This window comes from Thermobia domestica, chromosome 9, assembly GCF_964235325.1.
Source record: "Thermobia domestica chromosome 9, izTheDome1.hap1.1, whole genome shotgun sequence".
In the NCBI taxonomy this organism is placed as follows: Eukaryota; Metazoa; Arthropoda; class Insecta; order Zygentoma; family Lepismatidae; genus Thermobia; species Thermobia domestica.
This window is the reverse complement of record NC_137462.1, coordinates 282179809-282202164: the sequence shown is the minus strand read 5'-3', so window position 1 is coordinate 282202164 and position 22356 is coordinate 282179809. Positions and strand designations below refer to the sequence as shown.

Genomic DNA, 22356 nt, shown 5'->3' with positions numbered 1-22356 from the left:
GAGCAATAGAACTTTTTGACAAACCTGCTGCACTTTCGAAATGGATGGTTGCAGGGCAGATGTTGTAAAAATGATATCTGTCTTTGAAGAACAGTTTTCAGTTTTCGATGGTGAAGAAGATGCAGGTGATGAAAATGACATAAAGCATAAGGAAAGCAGCAAAGCTTTTGAAAAGAGATATAAGGAACAGGTTTTAGATGTTGTAGCTTCCTTTAGAAACTATGGTAACCCATTTGAAGAAGATATATTAACAACAGCAGTTAGCAAAATATGTGCAACAAAAGATGCAGGGAGGTCGGTCATGCAGGAATTTATTTTTATTATTCTACTTGATGATGATGATGATGGGTTCTGTCCGAGGGCAGGTAGTTGGCCCGAAGGTCCCCAGGTGGCCTGGGAAAGGTGAACCCATGGTGGTCTTGCCATTGCCTTCCATGGGATGATGATGACGTTCTAAGGACGGCTCCTACAGTTTAACGAAGGATCCGAATCACTTGTGTCCTCACCGGGAATCGCACTCGGAACCCCTTGATTCAAGGCGACGAGTGGAGCCACTCATCCACCAGGGACAATATATTCTATCTTAACACGCAATAATTCAACGCAATAATTTAGTAAATGCTCCCATATTATTTAATTTTACTCCCTTTACTTTCTATTTATCACCCCACTGCCAAAGAACTTAATTGCAATAATTATCCCCCTCCCCTCCTTTTATAGAAGCTCATATGACTTGTGTCTCGATGGTTTTTTATTGTGTATTACCATCTAAATAACTATGCCAAATTTTATTCTGGTATCCAGAAAAGAAATATTCTTATTGAAATTTGTACCAAGCGACTGCACTAAAATATTATAGTCCAAATAAATACAATTATTATATGTATGTTTTTCTGTTGTTAATAAATAAATTAAAGTAAAATAAAATATTGAATATTTTGTACTTTAAATATTGAAAGGACGCGACCCCCTGTCCCCCCGCCAGAGACGCACTTGATATTAGTAGGATTTCGACTTAAATTTTCTCTGAAATCCCTGAATGAATAATAAATACCAAGATGAAAATTATTGATTTAAAACGAAATAAGTCACTAATATCCATATTTATCAAACATATTCCATACATATTGTAAATATCAGATAAATTTAAGATAAAAATCGTTCACTCAATACGGAATGGATGTTGGTATTGCAACAATACATTGCAGAGAAACTAATGTAGATACATTTATTACACTTGTGTTTATATTATACTCGCTTCTACCAATTATAAAGTAAACGCTAGCGGTAAGTTTTGTACGAGCACAGTTTTGTATTATATTCACTAATTTGTAATTGACTGATGGAAACAATACTTTGGGGTCACAATCATTTCTTTGGAATCTTCGAGAGCATAATAAGGCTAATAAAACAATAAAAAAAAATTGAGAAAGTAAAGCACAGAATATTTACAAAATACTATTGAATAAACAAACAAACCTCTGCATGTTTTTCTTTCCTTACACTCATTGGTTCACACTTTATGTCACATTTTGTGAGCATCAGAGGTAGTGATGGGCAGTGAGACCATTCCCGATGGGAAGGAATTTAAAAATGGGAATATTCCCGGGTTTTTTCCCTGGCCTATAAATTCCCGGGAAGGAATGTATTTCCATTTCTTTATTTTATCTTCCAAATTATAAGAACCATATGACTAGTTACTTTATTCTAATATATTATGATTTACTTCTAGGTTTTAAAGAATTTTGAGTTTAAAAATTTAAAATTATTTGACGGTACTTTATATAACTAATAATGTGATTTTTAAAGTTCAATTTCCATTTGCACTAAAAAGTAAGGTAATTGTTTAGAATTGGGGGGCCAAAACTAGCAAAAAGTAGGATGATTTATGGAAGAAATGAGTTGATAGTGATGCTCAAGTAGTCAAGAAAGTATCGAACACATTTTTTAGGGCAGTAGGGGATTTATACAAAACGGAAAGGTAAGTGGAAGTGATTTATGTGAGAAAAGGAAGTGAATTGTTGGTAACGAAGATAGAAAACAACGTGCCATGCGGGGCTCTAACCCGCATTCATTCGCTAACGCTCGCTCTGCAACGCTGTCTGAATTTAATGTTGGTAACGTAATTTAACGTAAGAAACCATAAAACAACAGCATCCGAATAGAATATCGCGAAAAAGTAGGTGCAAAACTGGCCGCCAATGCTAAAGAACAGCCAAAATTAGCAAAGTACTAATTTACAAATGACGAAAAAGAACCATTTTGTAAAGTAATTTAGAATTATGTAGAAATAGAGATGAAGTACTATTAATAAACCCTGAACCACCATTAGTAATAGACGTCGGTCTGTCTCCTCTCTCTGACTCGAATTTCTGAAGAAGAACTCGGACTTCTTTTACATGTGAATTAACGTATGGAATTTCGAAAAATAGGTAGAATGAAAGGTCGTGTATGGCAATGTTACGTGCTAAAATATAAAGATAAGTAAGTATCTTGCAAATTTTGTGAACATAAATATGTATGCGCAAATGTTGACAAATTGGTTACATATGTATCTTCTAGCATTTACCCAATCTAATTGGTTTATAACATTTATAAATTTAATGTGTTTATAACATCAGTAATAGAGTCAAGTTGAGCAAATCCACTTACATATAAATTTAAACTGTTACTATATAATTTTTTCACACATATTTAATTGATAGAACATATTGTAAATAAATATATATTTATGCGTACTCCCTAAACATAATAGTGTTAATAAAGTAACATAATACCGTTCAGAATATACACTTTAAAGAATCCGCTGTGGACAACAGTAATCATATGCTGTGATATAAAAACTAATTCAACTTTGAAATCATAACATAGTAATAGAATGCAATTTTCTTTCTGATTGAACATAAATTCCCGGGAAGATTCCCCAAAATGGGAATTTTTCGGGAATTTATGTACAATAGCAAAGAAAATTGCATCCTATTATTATGTTATAATTTCAAAGTTAAATTTGTTTTTATATCACTGTATATTATTACTGTTGTACCCAGAGGAGACTAAAATGTATCTTCTGAACGGTGTTATGTTATTTTATTAATATTTTATTATATTTAGAGGGTACGAATAAATGGATATTTATTTACAATATGTTCTATGGAAGTAAATATGTTTCAAAAATGGTATAGTAAGCCCACATACTTTTAAACCACTAACCCTTTTAAATTTACATGTAAGTGGATTTTCTAAACTTCAGTCTACTACTGATATTATAAACATATTAAATTTTTAAATGTTATAAACAAATTAGGATGGGTAGCTGCCAGAAGACATATGTCCCACCATGTTGTCAACATTTGCGCATAAATATGTATGTTCACAATATTTGCAACATACTTTCCTATCTTTATAATTTTTCACGTAACAGTGCCACACACGACCTTTCTTCCTGCCCATTTCTCAAAATTTCATGCGTTAATTAACATGTAAAAGAAGTCCGAGTACCTCTTCAGATATTCGAGTCACAGAGAGGAGACAGACCGACGTCTATTACTAAGGGTGGTTCAGGGTTTATTAATAGTAGTTCATCTCTATTTCTACATAATTCTACATTACTTTAGATAATGGATTCTTTTCATCATTTGTAAATTAGTACTTTGCTACTTTTGGCTATTATTTAGCTTTGGGGACTAGATTTTGCACCTAGTTTTTGCGATATTCTATTCCGATGCGCTTGTTTTATGGTTTCATACGTTAAATTACGTTACCAACATTAAATTCAGACAGCAATGCGGAGCGAGCGTAAGCGAGTGAGAGCAGGTTAGAGACCCGCAGGGCACGTGGTTTTCAATCTTCGTTAACAACTATTCACTTTCTTTTCTCACATAAATCACTTTCTCTTACCTTTACGGTTTGTAAAAATTCCCTACTGCCCTAAAAAAAAAAAAGTTGTGTTGAACACCACTATAAACTCATTTCTTCCGTAAATCATCCTACATTCTGCTAGTTTTGCCACCCCAATACTAAATAATTACCCTACTTTTTAATGCAAATGGAAATGGAACTTTAAAAAATCATATTGTTAGTTATATGAAGTACAGTCAAATAATTTTAATTTTTTTAACCTCCAAATTCTTTAAAACATAGAAGTAAATCATAATATATTAAAATAAAGTAATTAGTCATATGGTTCTTATAATTTGGAGGATAAAGTAGACAATTGGAAATAAATTCCTTCCCGGGAATTTATAGACCAGGTAAAAAACCCGGGAATATTTCCATTTTTAAATTCCTCCCACCGCGAATATTCCCACTGCCTATCACTACGTAAGAGTAATGATAGATTAGTCACCTCTGGTACGTGGAATCAGTCATTCGATCCCACTACGAACAAAGTGGGTTTTTTCATTAACACACCGGGTGCGTGTGTTTTCTCGGGGTTTTCCTGTTTCCTCCCACTTTCTTTATTCCATCAATATCAACTATCCTACTATTAGTCTCGATTAGCCATGGTGCACTATTGTAGGACGTAAAGCTAGAAATTACATTTTATATTCCAGCAGTGTACGAAATGTTTCAGATACACATATTCGCTTATTTAATACAATTTTGAAGTGTTGAAAATTCAAAAATTCTTGATATGTCATTACTAGATTATTTGTAGAAATTAAACTAAGAAACCAATCAGAGAATATTGAAGATAGAAATAACTTGTTCTCAAGAGTTATCGTGGTCTCTGAGGAGATGGTTACCATGTGTTTCAAAAACTACACAAATGCATAGCATGTAGAAAATGTCACTAATACTCTCCAATCTATGATTGGATAATCATTAACGATAACCACAACAGTCAGAATGAATTGGAATATCAAGTAGCTTAGCCTATGTTCGTTTACGGCTTTGGGTTTCAGTATTTCCGTTATGATTATTTAAGTCTCGTATTTACACAAAATAGGGCTAGGTAAAATTATATGGAATTTGTAGTGTTATTTATACTTTGGATGGTAAAGATGACGGATGATTAATACATGAGAATGATTCTAAAAGCATTGGCGGAATACAAATGTGGGAGAAAACAGAATCTTGACAAAATCTACGAACATCATGTCATCCACCAGAAACTCATATAACCTGGGATCGACGCCATGACCGTCGAACTAGAGATGAGGCCGCTAAGTAGGAGTGAGTGTTCTAAGAAATTGTAAGATGCGTAGTTTAATTTGGAAGTCTAAAGTGTAGAAACAGAAACATGTAGTTTACAATACTCTAGCAAAAACTGAAATAAGTATGATGGAAATTTTAATGCACAGATTTCTTTTTCCAGACAATAAATCCACCCTCTAAATCTGCATCTCAAACCAGTCTTATACCACAGGTAAGAGAATTTATTATTGTTTTCTCAGGTGTATTGTGTGCAACTGCAATTTAAGATCCTTAAATACTGAAAATAATACAAAACTTACAATTTTCTTTTTCTTTCTTTTCATAAGTGAACAGAGATAATGAAATACTAGAGTCTTAGATAATGTTATTCTACAACAGAAAATATGAGCCTGAAGAATTTTCATTGTTACTATCCATAAAAATTACAGTGTTCCCAGAATAACATTTCCCAAAAAATCTAAGTTAAGACAGCGATTAGAGGAACGAACTCAACTGTATTTGATTACATATGTTATTTTGGTATCCTGTGAACTACTTTTAAATAAAATTTTAATAACTGTATGTTGAAACTATTTTATTACAAACAAATACAACTATTATTTAAAAAGTAGATCACTAAAACTAGTATTTAAAAAGTATCCTTCGTCTGCTTCTTGTATTTTGGTAACGTCCGCTCTTTGACAGCCTTTAGGGCCTTAATTCGAGAACCATTCGCAGCACGAATTAATTCTCTCTTATTATCATTCAAAAATTAATTTGAATTATTGATTTATTTTAAATTATATGCTTCTTTTAACATATCATTCCTCCTAAGAATTGTGTAATCCTTCTCTTTATTTAAATTAAACACACAGACACAATAAATGCAAGAATAAACACTTGAGTGAGTAAACAGCCCTCTTCAGTGCTGCACATACACGCTTTCATTATTTAATTTCTCAAATGAAAGGTCTACGTCGAGTTAAAAGAGAAGATCCAGTGCAAGCATAGGAACTGCTATTTCAGGCCTTTACTCAGTAAACTGTAATATCCAGTGATTTACTCTTAAATTATCCAGTGATGAAAATAAATTTTAAAAAGGTATAGATCAAACCCTCACCAATAGGGCGCTTTGGGATCAAATTATACACTGCTCTTCTGTGCAAAGTATGTCTCACCTCAATTCGTAAACAAAACTCTTATCCCAGCTGCCAATTTATGAAAAAATACTAAACAAAATAATAACGTAGAAATCAAATACAACACATTTTCCTTTTAAAATATAACAACTTTAGTTATTCAACAGGTAGCAACAAGGAAATTCCGCGCATATACTTCGATATAACTCAATTACTGTTTCTTGAAGAATATTTATGTGTCAATCGACTGGGATCTCACAACATATTGTGAGTTTTAACTTTCTCTGTTTTTTAAGAACAAATTTAAAAGGCCTATATTATGGCAAAATATCATTAATATCAAATACCCACTATAAGTAGTCACAAAAAGAATTAATATATAAATGAGTAAAATAGAAATAAATTATTCGGGGTAATTCCTCCACCTAATTCCAAAATTCGAACAACTTAACTACCTTGATAGGAACTGAAAAGCAAACTAGTTTCCATCTAAGGCATTTTGTCTGTCTTAGTATTCCACTTTACTCGTATACAATGTGAGCTCGGATCGAGCTCGGAACATAATTTATTATCATATTGATATGAATTACTATATTTTATTTCGGAACTTTAAGGTATTTTCAACAATAACTTGTTATTTTCATGTCTTCTTTTAAATGCTGCAACCAATTTAACAGAATTAAGCTGAGAATACTCATTAACGGACAATAAGAAAACTGTTTTGCTTTATTAAATTCTAACGCCAATATAACCCTAACGAACTGAAACGACCACGCAACATATAATAGTTCTTAAACACAGGCAGGGCACAACTATACAAAAAATAGAATATGGCTCATCTCGTTCAGTGATCACGGAAATTCCTTACCCAATCGCTTTTGTTCGCACTCCAAACCCTGGATGGGTTTCTGGCTAATTCTGACCCTTATTTTAACCAAAATTTTAATCAAAGCAGGGAACATGCGAGCTCAAGTGAAATGAAACTCGATTTCGGCGTCAAGACAATAATCTTCTTAATTAAAATGCGAAAAAATAGTGGAATAATTAAATTTTCTTCGATTATAAAACAAATAACCAATCTGGTTATTCAAAACTTTACAAGATCATTTAATTTCTTTTGACAATTTCTCATCTATATCATTTATTACAATTTTCATTATAAACACCATGTCTCACTTAATTCTATTTCTCTTCCCTTTTGCACATGAAATATGCTGCATTCATTTTCTTCCTTATGACAATCAAGAGTTTTTTTTACAAAACGTTCTTCTTTAGCCATGCAGAAACAAAAAGAAAAGCGATGTATTCAAGAGTTAACGAGTATAAACGAACTCGTTGAGGAAAGAAAACCTAGCATTCCATTTGTTTCGCAAGTAATCACAGAACAACCTTACAGCAAGACATGCAGAACTAGCCACGGAACAATCTAACCACAGACCGCACAACGTTCAAATTATTCTCCTTTCGGACAGCCAAAAGGAACAAAAGGAATAACGGTGCTGTCTGCTAGAAAAATCTGTTTGTAAAAATTCTCATGTTCTTTCTTTTAAAATACTTTCCCAAATCCTTCCTTTGTACAGTCCACAGCAAAAAACCTGCAACATGAGCATGTAAGTTTATTGTAAACTACGCCTAATAGCCCAGGGAATCAACAACGTCCAAGTGGCACGAACACGCCAGGAGAAACCTCGGCGTCCTCCCCTGCACACTTATTTTGGAACTAAAGACTTCGTCATTTCACAATAAACTTACATACTCATGTTGCAGGTTTTTTGCTGCAAACTGTACATTTTGTCTTAATTTTACAATATATTTTATATTATAGTGTTTCTTTTTCTTTTCTCTTTCTTTTATATTCTTCATATATATCTCTTTTACATACAACTTTATTTGTCTTTTATAATGGAAAAGAAATCCTCCAAGGTTGTGGTGACAGAATATGGGGATACATAGTGTTATTGCTACGGAAAAAATTTCATCAATATTTATACAAAATACTCAATTATCAAGAGATTGTCTAATTATTTTCAAATCTGAACTCATTATTCGTTTCATATGAATTTTTTTAAATTTTTAAACATTTTCTAATTTATTAAATAATTTCATTTTAACAGTAAATTTCATAATATTTTATAACCAATTTCAAATAATATCAATACTTGCAGCACATTAAAATATATATTTGGCCAAAGATAAAAATATTTTTCTGAAAGATATAGCTTTTGTCGTATATTAATATTGAGCAAATATCTTTGGTTAATTGTTATTGTCTTGACCTCTTCTCTGGAAATATTTCTTGATTTCTGAAACATAAACCCTTCTGTAAAACTCTGGATCATCAGTATTAATTGACAACAATAAAGTATTTGGAGCAACAAATCTTCTAATAATAAACGGTCCAATCCACTTACTACCGTGATTTTGTAATATTTTCTCTTATTGAAGATTTTAAATGTCTTTTAGCAAGAAACGTATTATTTATTTGTACGACTACCGGTCGCCTTCTCTGAAGCAAAAGTTTTTTGCTTAATTTCCGTGCCTTTTCCATGTTGGATATAAAGAACTACCATATCTCCTTGCCTTATTTTACATCTGCTTTCAGATCCGAAATGTACCAACGATTATCTAATCGTGTGTAATATGGACGTCCAAAATATTATTCGATTGGTACACCTTTCAAGCCTAAATATTCACAAATATTTAAGTTCAGAAATATAAGATTATTCTGTTTGTTTCTTAGAATAACAAGCTCTCATTGTAGATTTTAAAGTCTTGATAAATCGTTCCGCTAGACTGGCATCAGTATGATAAGGATTTAACTTCATATGTTTTATTCCAAGACAAAGAAAAATTTAGAAAAGTATTATGATATAAAAACTAAAGCGTTATCACTAGCCAAGGCTTCCGAATAACCAAGAGGACTGCATTTATTAATGAATACTGTTGCTAACAAAGTAGGTGTAATCCTTTTCTTCGTGTCTAATACTACGAACCTATTCGCCCAATGTACTCCAATTAAAATGATCCTTGAGGAGATAAAAGAGGAGCAATAATATCATATACCCAACATGAATTTATTATTTTAAAAATTGTTAATGATAATGGACCCATCTTCCTTTGGTTCGACTTCTTGAAACTTTGCAAATATCACAAGATCTTATATATTTCTTCACATCATTCACAATGTTATTCCAAGTAAAATAAATCTTCCTCATAATACGAAATGATCCGGTATGAGATCTGGTCAAACGGTCATCGTGTAATATTCTATAATTAAACTTCGAAGTTCCTTACGAATAACAATCTTAAATGGATTTAACACTGAATTTGTTCTTTCCATTAATATTTTATTGTTCAAGGAATAGCCTTATACTTCATCTCCAGATTCCAATCTGTCAATTATACTTGCTAAATCAGGAATCTTTTCTTTGAAGCATATCTATCGGTTCCTAAACTTACAATAAGTCCCAAGTTTTCCATATTATTCTTGAATGCAGATAAACCGAAAGGACTGTCACATAGATTACATTCAAATGGATCATACATAAGTGTCAAAAAATCTGCAATAACATTATCTCCATGCCTAACGTGGTGTGTAATAAAATTAAATTGACATAATGTCTGAACAAACTGGTCACATTTCAGAAGTATTTCTGTATTATTCAAAATCCAACTTAATGCTTTATTATCGGTATATATATATATATATATATATATATATATATATATATATATATATATATATATATATATATATATATATATCGAATTCATAAATTAAATTATGTTTATGTCTTATACACTCACTCACTCATGACGAGGTGATAGATACTGCGATGTTTATCAGCTTCCGATAGTTTCTACTATGGAAGGCAATGGATTGCATAAACCCTTCTTTATTTCTTTGGGAAATTACTCCTCCGATTGCCTTTCTTCTTCCGTCCATATAGATTATAAATCTTCTCCTAAAATCAGGAGTTTCAAGGACTACATTTTCTATTAACAAATCTTTTAATTAATCTAATATTTTTATGCCTTATTTGCCCAAACAATTTTTTCGTGATCAGATCTAAGTTCACAAAGGAAATTTATTATTTTCTGTAGTTGGGAAACAAATTTAACATAATAAGAAAAAGCTCCAAGTATCTTTAATAATCCTCACCTGTTTCTCGGTGGTTTTATATTTTTAACGGCAGATATTCTCACTGGGTAGTAACCAATCTGATCATTCAAAACTTAATAAAATCATTTACTTTCTTATGACAGTTTCTCATCAATAGCGGTTGTTTGTTAAAATTGTCACTATCTAACATAACGCCTTACTTTTCATCCCCTTTGCACATGAAATAAACTGCAGGAATTTTACTGAAACTCTTCCTTATGATACTACAGACATTTTTTGCAAAATCTTTCACTTTAGACATGCAGAAATAAAGAGCAAAGCGATGTATTCTAGAGTTAACGAGTATAAACGAACTCGTTAAGCAAAGAAAACATTATATTCCATCGTTGCACAACTAACCACAGAAGAACCTTACACCAGGACATGCAGAACTAGCCATGAAACAACCTAACCCAGGCTGCACATAATTCAAGTCATTCTCCAGTTAGAGAACCAAAAGGAGCGAGGAGGAGAAACAGTGTTGCCTGTTCGAAATATCGATTGGTAAAAATTCCCAACTTGTTTCTTTTTAGTTACTTTTTGTCTTTTTATTTTAAAATATGCTTTTGATATAATGTTTCTTTCTTTTATATTTTAGACATTTCTTTTACATAATTTTCTTCTTTTGTGATAAAAGTTTATCGAAGGATCTACGTCCAATTCAGTAGCTCCTTTCGTTACAAAATCTATTCTCCCTGTACTGCAAATTCTTTTATTTTCTTCAAAATTTTCGGATTTGGTTGTCGTTTTTTAATGTACCATTTTGAGTCCAATTGCTACAACAAATGTCTCAAACATTTACTTTGTATTATTTTATTTCATTTTATTCATGTCGGGAATGTGCAGTTCACATTCTACGGCAAAGCACACTTCCTGAGGAGCCTCTGAACTGAAGAGTCTCTCGGTAAGAACCACTGAAACTAGCGCTCCAAAACAGCGACTGACTGAACCAATATCGATGAATAAAAGAGCAGTTCATAAGTGAGTGGCATACAAGACCCATGTTTCCCAATTATTTGTGCTCCTGAAGAACCATGACTCAGTAGAGGAGTCACGAATCACTCACTCATTCAAAAGAATTTTCAAGAAGAGCTGGCTTCTACGCGAATGGCACTTAATTAGTATCACACATTTTCAATCATCAGCGGTCCATGCTGCATTGGCGTCGTCCTAAGGTATTTTGATTATACATTACCAGTAGTTTCGCTCGTGCAACCCGACTCCGTTTGTTCCTATGATGTAATTTGCGTTGGACTGTGATTGTTGACACAATTTGTGGGTTTTCTTCCGACCATTATTTTCGTTCACAAATGTGGTTTTCATGCGCTTTATGTCACCATTGCCTTGGACACTGTTTTTCGTGATACTCCCAACATACAACTTCGTGACGCAAGCACAACATAATCGAACACCAACAATTAGTTCTCTATTGAAATCAGAGAAATCGCCGAATTTACATTACCATTGTTTGCTCAGTTTATTGCACATTACGTTTTGATGTACTACGGAGTTTGGCTAACCCACTACCACCACCGGACGTTGCACTGTTTTCATAACAAGAGTTTGTTTATTACATGAAATACACATGGAGATTCCTATGATTCGTATGTGTTGCTTTAATCTTACTTTTTACTTACAATCTGACATGAATTACAAGAAGCTCAATTTTACCAACTTTGCATCATCAAAACTTTACAAACCTACAGAGTTTTGTGGGCTATCAATATGACCTTGCACCTAAAGCTTAAAGTCAGATTTAAATCACAGGAGCCCAATATTATGGCCGCCGCATGACCGTTGCCAACCCAGACATATATCGTTTTAACTACAGATATTCCCATTCCAACTCTAGTTTCGATTCCCGGTGGGAGTTATGTAATTAGTTCGGATCCCACATTAAGCTGTAGATTCAATTATCATATAGCTTTAAAAAATCTTAAACTAAAATCAAATCAATTTATACAATTTATTTTTCTTCGTTCTAGCGCCGCAGTAACGGGTCGATAGAAAGTTTCCATACTCCTATGAAAGAGGTGAGTAGATTACATTCATTGTAATTTCGAAATAGTGCTTAGCTGAATCGAAAACAATAAATTGTATGGTTGAATTATTTTAAATTCAGTTTTACAAATTCCTCTATTTTTCATATTCTTATTTAAGAATTAAGTAATTACGTAAAAATGACTTTTCTTGTACCTCTGGAAAATACCGATTACCCTAAAATTGTATGCATATTGAAAATAAATTGAAGGGTGTTAGACAAGAACATACCAACCAACATATTTTCAATTTCTGAGTTATACAGCACCCGATAGAGAGCAAAGTACACCGCTTTGTTTAATCTTCGAATTCAAATTGTGCTCTATAGATAGCAGTAATATTCACTTATAGTAAGCCTCTTTGTGAGAGGCCTTTCTAAGTGCCAACAGTTAAGATGGCTGGGAATAAGGAGCTGTGTATCACCTTCCCATCGAAAAGAAGAGAATTTGCACATTAAATGTTTCTTGCAACCAAATCAATGAAGATGATTTATTGTTGAGTGACTCAGGAAGTAAGTATTGTTCCGAAGATGACACAACTGGGTCGTCGTGGAAAAATAAAGAGGTAAGTTGCACTGTGTTTTCTGTCGTGATCTGTACCTGGCTTACCATGTTCTGTTTTCATGATTTTGAAGAATTTCATCTGGGTATTTTCCATTCGCTTTTGGATAATCCATTATTTTTTCGGATGAGGGTTATTATTTGGTGCAATTACGTTCAGTGAATCATGCTGTATTTTCAATAATAAGTGGTTAATGTCTGATATCAAATGTTTGAACTGTAGTAGTTGCTGTGGGATATCAAGTATTGCATTTTAGTAATTTCAGTATATTCACCCAGATTTTTTTGCATGGACCAGCAAGAATCCAGTATGTATTTCCAGCAACACTGCATGTCTTTTAAACACTTACCAGAATCCGTTGCTACTCCAATAAAAATTCAGGAAAACTTTTTTGTCACCAGCAAGCTTCCATTATCACAGTTTGTATTCGTAAATATTCTTGCGGAATGGGCACTATCTTCTGGAAATTCATGCCGGATTGTGGCTGGTCCAACAAGATTTTGTAACTTGGGCAAACAAGTGAACATGTGACCCTTGTGATTCAGAAACCTAAAAACTAGTATTGTTACGTCTCCTCATGTGTTCTTTGATTAATAGTGCTGTCCTGTTTTTTAGAAATGACATCTTTTAGTTTTAATTTCCATAGTTATGCCGGCTAGGCTAAAGAAGACGGTGATGATAAGAAATGAATGAAACAGTGGAAGGAAGGAAGTGGGAGGAAACGGGAGAACCTCGAGAACCCCCCCCACACGGTGTATGTTCACCACAAAGTTCACTTGGCTCGAGCTGGGATCGAACCAAGGACCTCATGCACCAGATGTTTTCCTTTTCTGAAGTACAAGGATCTATGTCCCATGTTTCACATCCTAAATATCTATAGTTTTCGTTTGATGTAGAAAACAAACCTAATTGTCACAAACTCAGGGCTGACGGAGCGGAACAGAACTACCGTTAGGGTTCGGTTGCAAATGGCTACCCGTGGTGAAAATGGGAAATGGCGCCAATATTAATATTCTAACGTGTGTATCAAATTGATACAGGAAACTTCACGATACAGAGGAGGAGCAACACGTAATGCAGTAAAAACAATATACTCCAAGATTAATTTTTGTGTAAACTTCTGTTTGGATATTGTGAAAACAATTCGTTTTATATTAGATTTTCTTTTTAATTTAGAATCGATTTGTTTAATTAATAAGGCTTTTCATAAAGTTTGTGATATTTTCATTACTTGAATTAAAACTCCACTCGTTCGAGTTTTCTTTGAGTCGTTAGGTACATTTCTGTAATACTCATGTTTTGTATTAATGAGTCAACAAATAGTTTCCTGATATGAAAAATCAATACAAAATGCAAGCCATGACGCAAAGTAAATACACATGCTTCAGAAAATGTTTGTATCAATTATGGTTTAAATGTTAAAACATGGTATTCCACACAGCAGCGTACAAAATTAGAAATTTTCTATTTTGATTTGATACAATTTTAATTCTTCATGTATAGTTTTATGTGAAAAATCAGTTTCCGACTTTGGAAATGAATTGTGGAGCAGAAAACCTCTAATTTCTTAATATCGCCACATCTGGGTTACCATGTTCTTGCCTCACACCCTTCAATTGGTGTATGTTAGTTGTGTAGCCAATTGTTTCTAATTTACTGTGTAGGACTCTTTAAAATATGTTTTACTAGATACAACATGGAAAGATTCTTAACAATTTTATTTTCACCAGGTCTAAAAGTAGTTTTCTTTTCTGTGAATAAGAATTTGACTCCGATCTTAGACACTATACCTTAGTTTCTGATCATTCTTTAGAAAATATTGTTGATGTGAGGCGATTCCTACCCTCCTATAAACTTGTAAGATTTTTTTTTTTAAATCAGAAAATGATTGTAATCTTTGAAAAGCTTTTGTGTAACTTCCCTTTCACTTTCAATATTATTTAACTTATAAGTATTTATGGTAAATAATTATAGTAGTATTGGCGCCCAGATATCCAGTCGAGTCAGCAAAACTTAGAGGAATCTGATTTGTTGTTACGTCTGTCCTGGTATTAAACCACGTCCTTTTCTTATTTGTACGAAAATTCGAATTTATTGCTTTTCTTCCATAGTCATAGTAGCGGGGATTTTAAATGGTATGACCCCTTGTCCTTGGCATGGTATGGTTACTAGATTCCATAATCAAGAAATCGAAAGTAATTCATAACTAAAAATAAAACGTCTCATTATTTCTTATTCTCAAACGGGACACTTAAATGTCCCGCTTTTAAGCAAAAATTAACAAAATGTTCTGTAATTTTTCAAAATATTCTTATACATTACTGGGGTTAATTACCAGATTCGCTGAGCTAAAATAAGGAAAAATTAGTAATATATTCTGTTAGTCATTTTTTAATATTACTAAAGCGCTCTCTGATGTACTTCATTTTCGTTCATTTTCTCTTATAAATATCTCCCTCACCCTCTCCCCAAAGTTACGGGATTGAATTTGGATTTAAACGGGATCGGAACCGTCACTGTTCATCTCAGCGAATACAAAAACTATGGATTCTGCACTAATATTGATCATTTTCGATCATTTTATATATCTCCCCTCCCCTAAGTTGCAGGGCTAAATTTGGATTTAAACAGTATCGCAACTGTCACTGTTTATCTCACATACCCCGAAAACTGAATTCGGCACTAATATAGGTCATTTTCAATCATTTGTATATATCACCCTCTCCAATTCCCCCAAGTTGTGGGGCTGAATTTGGATTTAAACAGCATCGGAAGTGTCACTGTTCATCTCAGCGACCCCGATAAGCATGGATTCGGCACAAGTATTGCTTATTTTCCATAATTTTATATCTCCTAAGTTGCTCCATCAAAGTGAAATGATAAAAACAATCCCAGGTCCGAACCTCATATATGTTAGCCATCGATGGAGCATTGGCGCTCATTGGGAAGTATGTAACGCTACCGCATAAAAACAGTAAAATTATGTAAAGGAATACTCTAGAAACACCATTGTTTCAAATGTAATTCTTCAATTTCTGATGTGCGTAGATTTATTGGTATATACAATTTATGTATATTATTCATCTGGATTACTGTTCTAATCGTAGAATATATATGCATATTTATAATTAAAATTCCAGTCCTCTAACACTACGTAATTCTAAGTATGTTGCTATTTGAAGGAAATTTACATTTGTAAAATTCACTTTTTCTTCGTATTAGCCCAGAGGTGAATAGATTCCTCCTAAGCCAGAGATGAGTAGATTACGTATTTCAGATAACAACCGTTGTTATTTCTAAGTAGTTTTTATGTAAATCTAAAATAATGAATTTTGTGTTTAAACTATTTTAAGCTAGATGAAATGCCGGATATTCGTACGGGAAGGATAGTTTTGCGAAATATATTTGAACCCTCCCCCCCCCTTTCCGTTGAGATAGAAATTTAAATCAAAGTGCAATGATAAAAATCCATTGCGATAGAAGTGCCATGTTCAAAAATCCCCTTATAAAGTCCTCCTCACTTTAGATCTTTCATAAATACAAACAAAAATATTTGAACTCCACCCTCCTTCCGTTGAGATAGAAATTTAAATCAAAGTGCAAAGATAAAAATCCACTGCGATAGAAGTGCCATGTTCAAAAATCCCCTTATAAAGTCCTCCTCACTTTAGATTTTTCATTTTGTACTAAAACACAATTACACACTGATACAGAACAGAACAGAACTTTGGTGAGAAAATGGAAAGAAGCCAGGGAGATTATGAAGGCAGGAGACAAGGTGATGAACTGGAATGCAGGATTCTCGATAAATAACGAGTGGGAGAAGATTCTGCTTAAAGAAGAAGAAATGAAAAGGAAGAAGAAAGAAAGAGAGAAAAAATAATAAGGATAATTAGAGGACAGAACGCATCCAGCAAAAAAAAAGTAAACTTTTAATTGAACACGTGTGCAGCTAAAAAGTGAAAGTGAAAGCCACACAAGTGTTACTTTTTAATGCAGGGGCGGAGCCTAATTAAAAGTTGATCTCCGGATAGTATATATAAGTGATGACCAACTCCCAGCAGCCAGAAGCAGTGGAAGTCTGATGAAGACACAGTGATTGTGTTGAAACTGTTACGTGATAGTGTTTTTTTTTTTTTTTTTTTACATATTATCACATAGCCTTGATCAGTGTGTTATTGTGTTTTAGTACAAAATGGAAACAAGGCCTGATAGAATAGTTATAAGATCTTTCATGAATACAAACAAAAATATTCAAATATTATTGCAATTATTTTGTTCCTGCGTTAGAAGAACAAACCCGCTTGGAAACGTGTTTGTTAACTTGTTAAGATTGGTCTTTATATTGAAAAGAAATTGATATGTTATAAATGTATAGCAAATTATTTCTAAGTAATCAATTCATGGGGTTATCTTTTAAAATTTTTTGCCAGACCTTACAGTCTTGTAGGTGGAAGACAAGAAAACAGAGTTAGAAGAGACCCAAATGCAGCATAATGTTAGGCACAAAATGTACTCTTAATGGAGACTCCATTATAGATAAATTAACACTGCTAGCTTAGTACTTTGTAGTAGATGGAAATAAATAACAAACGCATACTTTAAATACAATAAAAATCCAATACAAGAATGCATGAGTTTATATGGTGAATGGGATCCATATCAAATAACTTATGACATAATCGATGGGTATCTGCACAAAGGTGATATGTCCATTTTTCTTCGAAAGTCAGGTTTTGGCTGATGTGGATAATGCCCGAAGTATTTTTGCAATTGGTGCACATTAGATTAAAACAAAAGAACCTCCAGTAAATATTCCATTAATAAAAACAAAGTTTTGCATGAACCTCTGATTTGTGAGATGGATTGAATGTTGTCACCTGCAAAAATTACGGCATGGACATATCACCTTTGTCCGTATACCCATGTTAGGCTCATTAATGATATATTTGTTTATAAAATAATGTCAAAATCGCATGAGAGATATTTTACAACATTGTAAAAACCAAAAAAAAAAAACTCACCCCAAGAGTAAAGTAGCTCTTGCGAATATCTCATGGGAGTAATTTATGCAAGATTATAACAATAATATTGAAATATTTATGAAACACGAGCAAAATCACCTAAACGGAGAGAGGGCTTCGCACTTCTATAGAACTCGAATTATCCAAATTATAGTTTAATTGCCATGAGGTCCGAAATAATCAGAAATAAGATGTTTTCATACTTTGTGGCCATGGGCGACCCTGGCTTACGATAAGGTGTAAGTAATATAGCAAACCAGGTATATTAAATACCATAAATACCAGAAGTAATATAGTAAACATGGAGATTGGCCCCTAGAAAATTTTCTTCAGGTGATCCTGTTTGTGGCTATGCTCAGTACAATAACAACCCAAACATTGGCATGTTACTTTGTAATATCAATCTAAATCAATCTAATAATCAATCTAAATTCTTAAACGCTAATAATTTAGTACCGTAGACATATCATTTGCTTTATTATACAAAATATATCAACAATGTGGATAGATTACAAATGTTTAATGCCATTCTATCGGTCATAAATTTCAGCCTCCTAAACCTAAACCCAAACTTAGAAGACCAACAACATATCTGGAGAGAATGGCGGCCAAGGTAAGTCTATAAAGAAATATTGTGTTGCAAAGGAAAAAGAATCTCTTTACTTAATATTAGAAAATAACGAAATTGAATAATAAGTATTTGCCTTTTTCAGTGCTCCAAAACAATGTTTTGATTCTGGTGTACGTAGTAACAGATATCGGTAGAATATCACTGGGTGCTTGGCTTAACGTATCCGTCAAAAATTCGACAAGATAACAATCAGAACATTATTGGGGATAATGCTGTAAGATACTGATGCAGCAAATCTGAGCCTTAACTATACAGACTTGATCCTTACCTTTCTAGAGCAAAATAATATATGCAATATTTCCTTCTTAGATGAAGTTCGAGTATTGTGGAATACCATTTTTGTTTCGCTTGTAACTCAGTTAATAACTGCACATTAAAACAAAAAGGAAAACAAGTATACGCCTTACATATTTGGCTTTATTTATGTGTATCTTGGTAAAGAAGTTTCGTTATAGGGGTGGCCAAAATTTGTAATTTGTAAAGAAACCACTTTCGAGGGTAATATGAAATAGTCGGGTAATATGGAATACAAATCCTATATAGAAAAGAAAAAAAGTTTTCTGTTGAACATACAATGAATATAGTGACAATATATGAAAACTCTGAATGCCAAGCCATAACTGAATGTGATTACTTGAAAAAGTCATAAATATAAAACTCTGCTTCAGGATCGGCACAGTCATTGTGTGCTCACATTAAACATGATGAATGCTGGACCCAAGCCCACCCCTTGTATCATCAGAGAATTTGCTGTAATAAAAAATACGCGTAGCATTGTTGTCATCATAAATATATGTTTAATTGCCCAATACCGATAGATATTTTTGTAATCGGAATACCATACATAATACGGAATACCATGCTTTTCTTGCGGGTATTCCATATTGCTCTCCATGCCAACTTGGAAACGAAAGAGCTGTTAAACGCATTCAAAGACGTATAGGATGATGGCGCTTATCAAACTACCACTCTGTATATCCAACGTCAAAGTAAACAAAGAATTGTTATTCTATTACATTTCAATAAGAAAATACAGGTTGTAAAACACTTACCTGTAAAAGTTTTCACGAATAACAAATCAAATTTTCACGTCTACCAACACAACGAATGTCACAGTCACAAGGAGACTGACTGTAGATCACCATGGGAACGTACGATAGTAGTTTCTTTCCTTTCCGCTTGGAAGCAACACATCACAGACAAGATAGTGAGGTATTCCATATTACCCGACTATTCCATAATACCCGAACTTCCTCTATATGCAAGTCATGGTTCACACTCTCCATGGCGTGTTAGGGGGCGCGCTGGCTCAGTGGTAGAGCGCTCAGCTCCGGTGCTTGGGGTCCCTGGTTCGATCCCAGCTCGCGCCATGTGGACTTTGGGTGGACAAACACCGTGCTCGTGGGTTTTCTCGGGGTTCTCCCGTTTCTTCCCACTTTCTTCATTCCACAAATTCTTCCATCTTCATTCGCTTGAATTAATCATCTATCTCTCTTTGTCAAAAAGGCATAACCATGTGACGTTAAACTGAAAGATTTAACTTAAAAAAGAGAAAAACAAAACTTTTTTAATCAGAAGCCGCAGCATTTCAGCAGAGTTCTGCAAAGGGATAATCATATCTGTAGTGACGGCTGCTTCTCCCCCTCCTGACTTTGTACTGTCCAATGATCTTAACTTTAGAGGCTTTTTTTAATTTCTGATGTGAGGATCAAAAAAATTAGAGAAAAAGTAAGAACGAATGTGTCATTGCATAATCATAGATACATCCACTTTATGCCTTACATACGGAGTTATTGAACTTAATTTTAAGTACTTTATTCAGCACAAAGAATTCAAGCTACTCGAAAACTGGAAAACAATCGATTTTGTCGAAACTGGTCGACTTATTTCTTTCACTTGAATTTCTCAATCGATTCTCTAAAAGTCATTCGGTTACACATCCATTAACAATACAATCCGGAATGAATTCAAAAACTAAGAAATAGTGAAAATTGAACTAGCGAGAAGCAGAAAATCCCTCCCAACTTCAACGTTTGGAAGATCCGTCTTTCCCGTTTCCCCAATATACTACATATCACACTTGATACACTGGATCTTATACAGGGTGTTTCAAAACAATACCGACAACATTTGTAAGGTGATTCTTGTCACTAAGGTAAGACAAAAACTATAGACCAACTTGAGTGCACAAATGCTTCCTTTCGCAGTTATAGGCTGCCGAAAACATTAAAAAATAAACTTTAAAGGTCCATAGCTCCAGAACTATGGAACCTACCGTAGTCGGGTCAAGACTTCACTTAGGAACTAATATGTGCCCTATCCAAAAATCCATGTTTCAGAATCCTAACGTACTCGGACAACAATTTTTATAAAGGGAGTTTTGCTATGGGCATATACTCTGAAGTACTCATCAACTACTTCTATAACTATTGTTGCGGAAGTACCGCAGAATACTGAAACATGGATATTTGGATACTGCACATACTAGTTCCTAAGTAAAGTCTTGACCCGACTACGGTAGCTCTCATAGTTGTGGAGATATGGACCTTTAAAGTTGTTTTTTTCATGTTTGCGGTAGCTTGTAACTCCGAAAGGAAGTATTTCTGCACCCAGGTTGGTCTATACTTTTTATCTTATTTTGCTGCCAGAAATTTCCTCCCAAACATTGTCGGTGTTGTTTTTAAACACCCTGTATATTACTCCTTTCTCCATTCTTTCCTCCTTTTCTCTCCCCTATTTCCTCGCTTTACTTCTAGTAATCTGTACGTAGAAATACCTCCAATCTCCTTCATCATTCCCTGCATGGCCTCTGTCTCTTCCTCCCAGAGGTTAAAAGAGCGAATAAAACTACATAATGACGATGGTAAGTTGGAAAGAGACAGAATTACGGTCTATAAGCACATAAGAGACACGGGACATTTCATTAATTTAGAGTGAAGTGAAATTGCTGGGCCAAGAGGAGAGAAGGTTAGTCAGAAAATGGAAAGAAGGCAGATTCATTGAATTAGAAGGTGATCGGATCATGAACTGGAATCCAGAATTTAAAATTTATGAAAAGTGGGAGCCTTAAGATTGTTAAATTGTTAATTAACCTTGAAGATTGAATATGTTAATTGTACAGGTTATTTTTGTAAATTTAGCATTATTTCTTTATTTATTCCATATTATTTATTTAGTATTTATATTTAAGAGTTATTTGTAAGGATCATTTTTAAATTAGATCTGTATGTATATGATGTCAACAAGGGGGGAAATGGAATTAGCGATTTTAGTTACTGTTTTATATTCTGATTTTGTGATTAAAGGGGATTAGCCTATGGTAGCCAATCAGCATTCAAGGATTGTTTCATCGTCTCCTATATATATATACATAATCTGTCATTACATGTGCATTCGTAGTGTCTAATGGAGCCAAGTGGACAGTTGGTGAAACTCTTAGACGTTAATAATTTTCATAATACACGTATTCTTTTGCTCAGTGAGTAGTTCAAATCGAAATTTAACTCTTGAGTTGAACGTGTTGAACATACTAAAGGAATTTTGAAGCATTTAACTTCTAATTATTGTTATAATGAGTTGAAATTATACAATGCAATTTACCTAAGTTATAAAATGTATTTGTCTTCAGAATAAACTAGAACAAACTGAATGCTTTCACATTCT

At 33.5% G+C, this 22356-nt stretch overlaps 1 protein-coding gene across 5 annotated transcripts in view; it reads left to right on the top strand.

Moving 5' to 3' along the window:
- The window catches only part of LOC145660724 (uncharacterized), a 261964-nt gene that overhangs the window by 219247 nt on the left and 20361 nt on the right, over nt 1-22356 (top strand). For all 5 annotated transcript variants that reach the window (XM_081726103.1, XM_081726106.1, XM_081726105.1 and 2 more), the window contains 3 exons: nt 5318-5368; nt 12423-12470; nt 18613-18675. In XM_081726103.1, coding sequence (XP_081582229.1) covers nt 5318-5368; nt 12423-12470; nt 18613-18675 — 162 coding nt within the window. The remainder of the gene's footprint in view (nt 1-5317; nt 5369-12422; nt 12471-18612; nt 18676-22356) is intronic.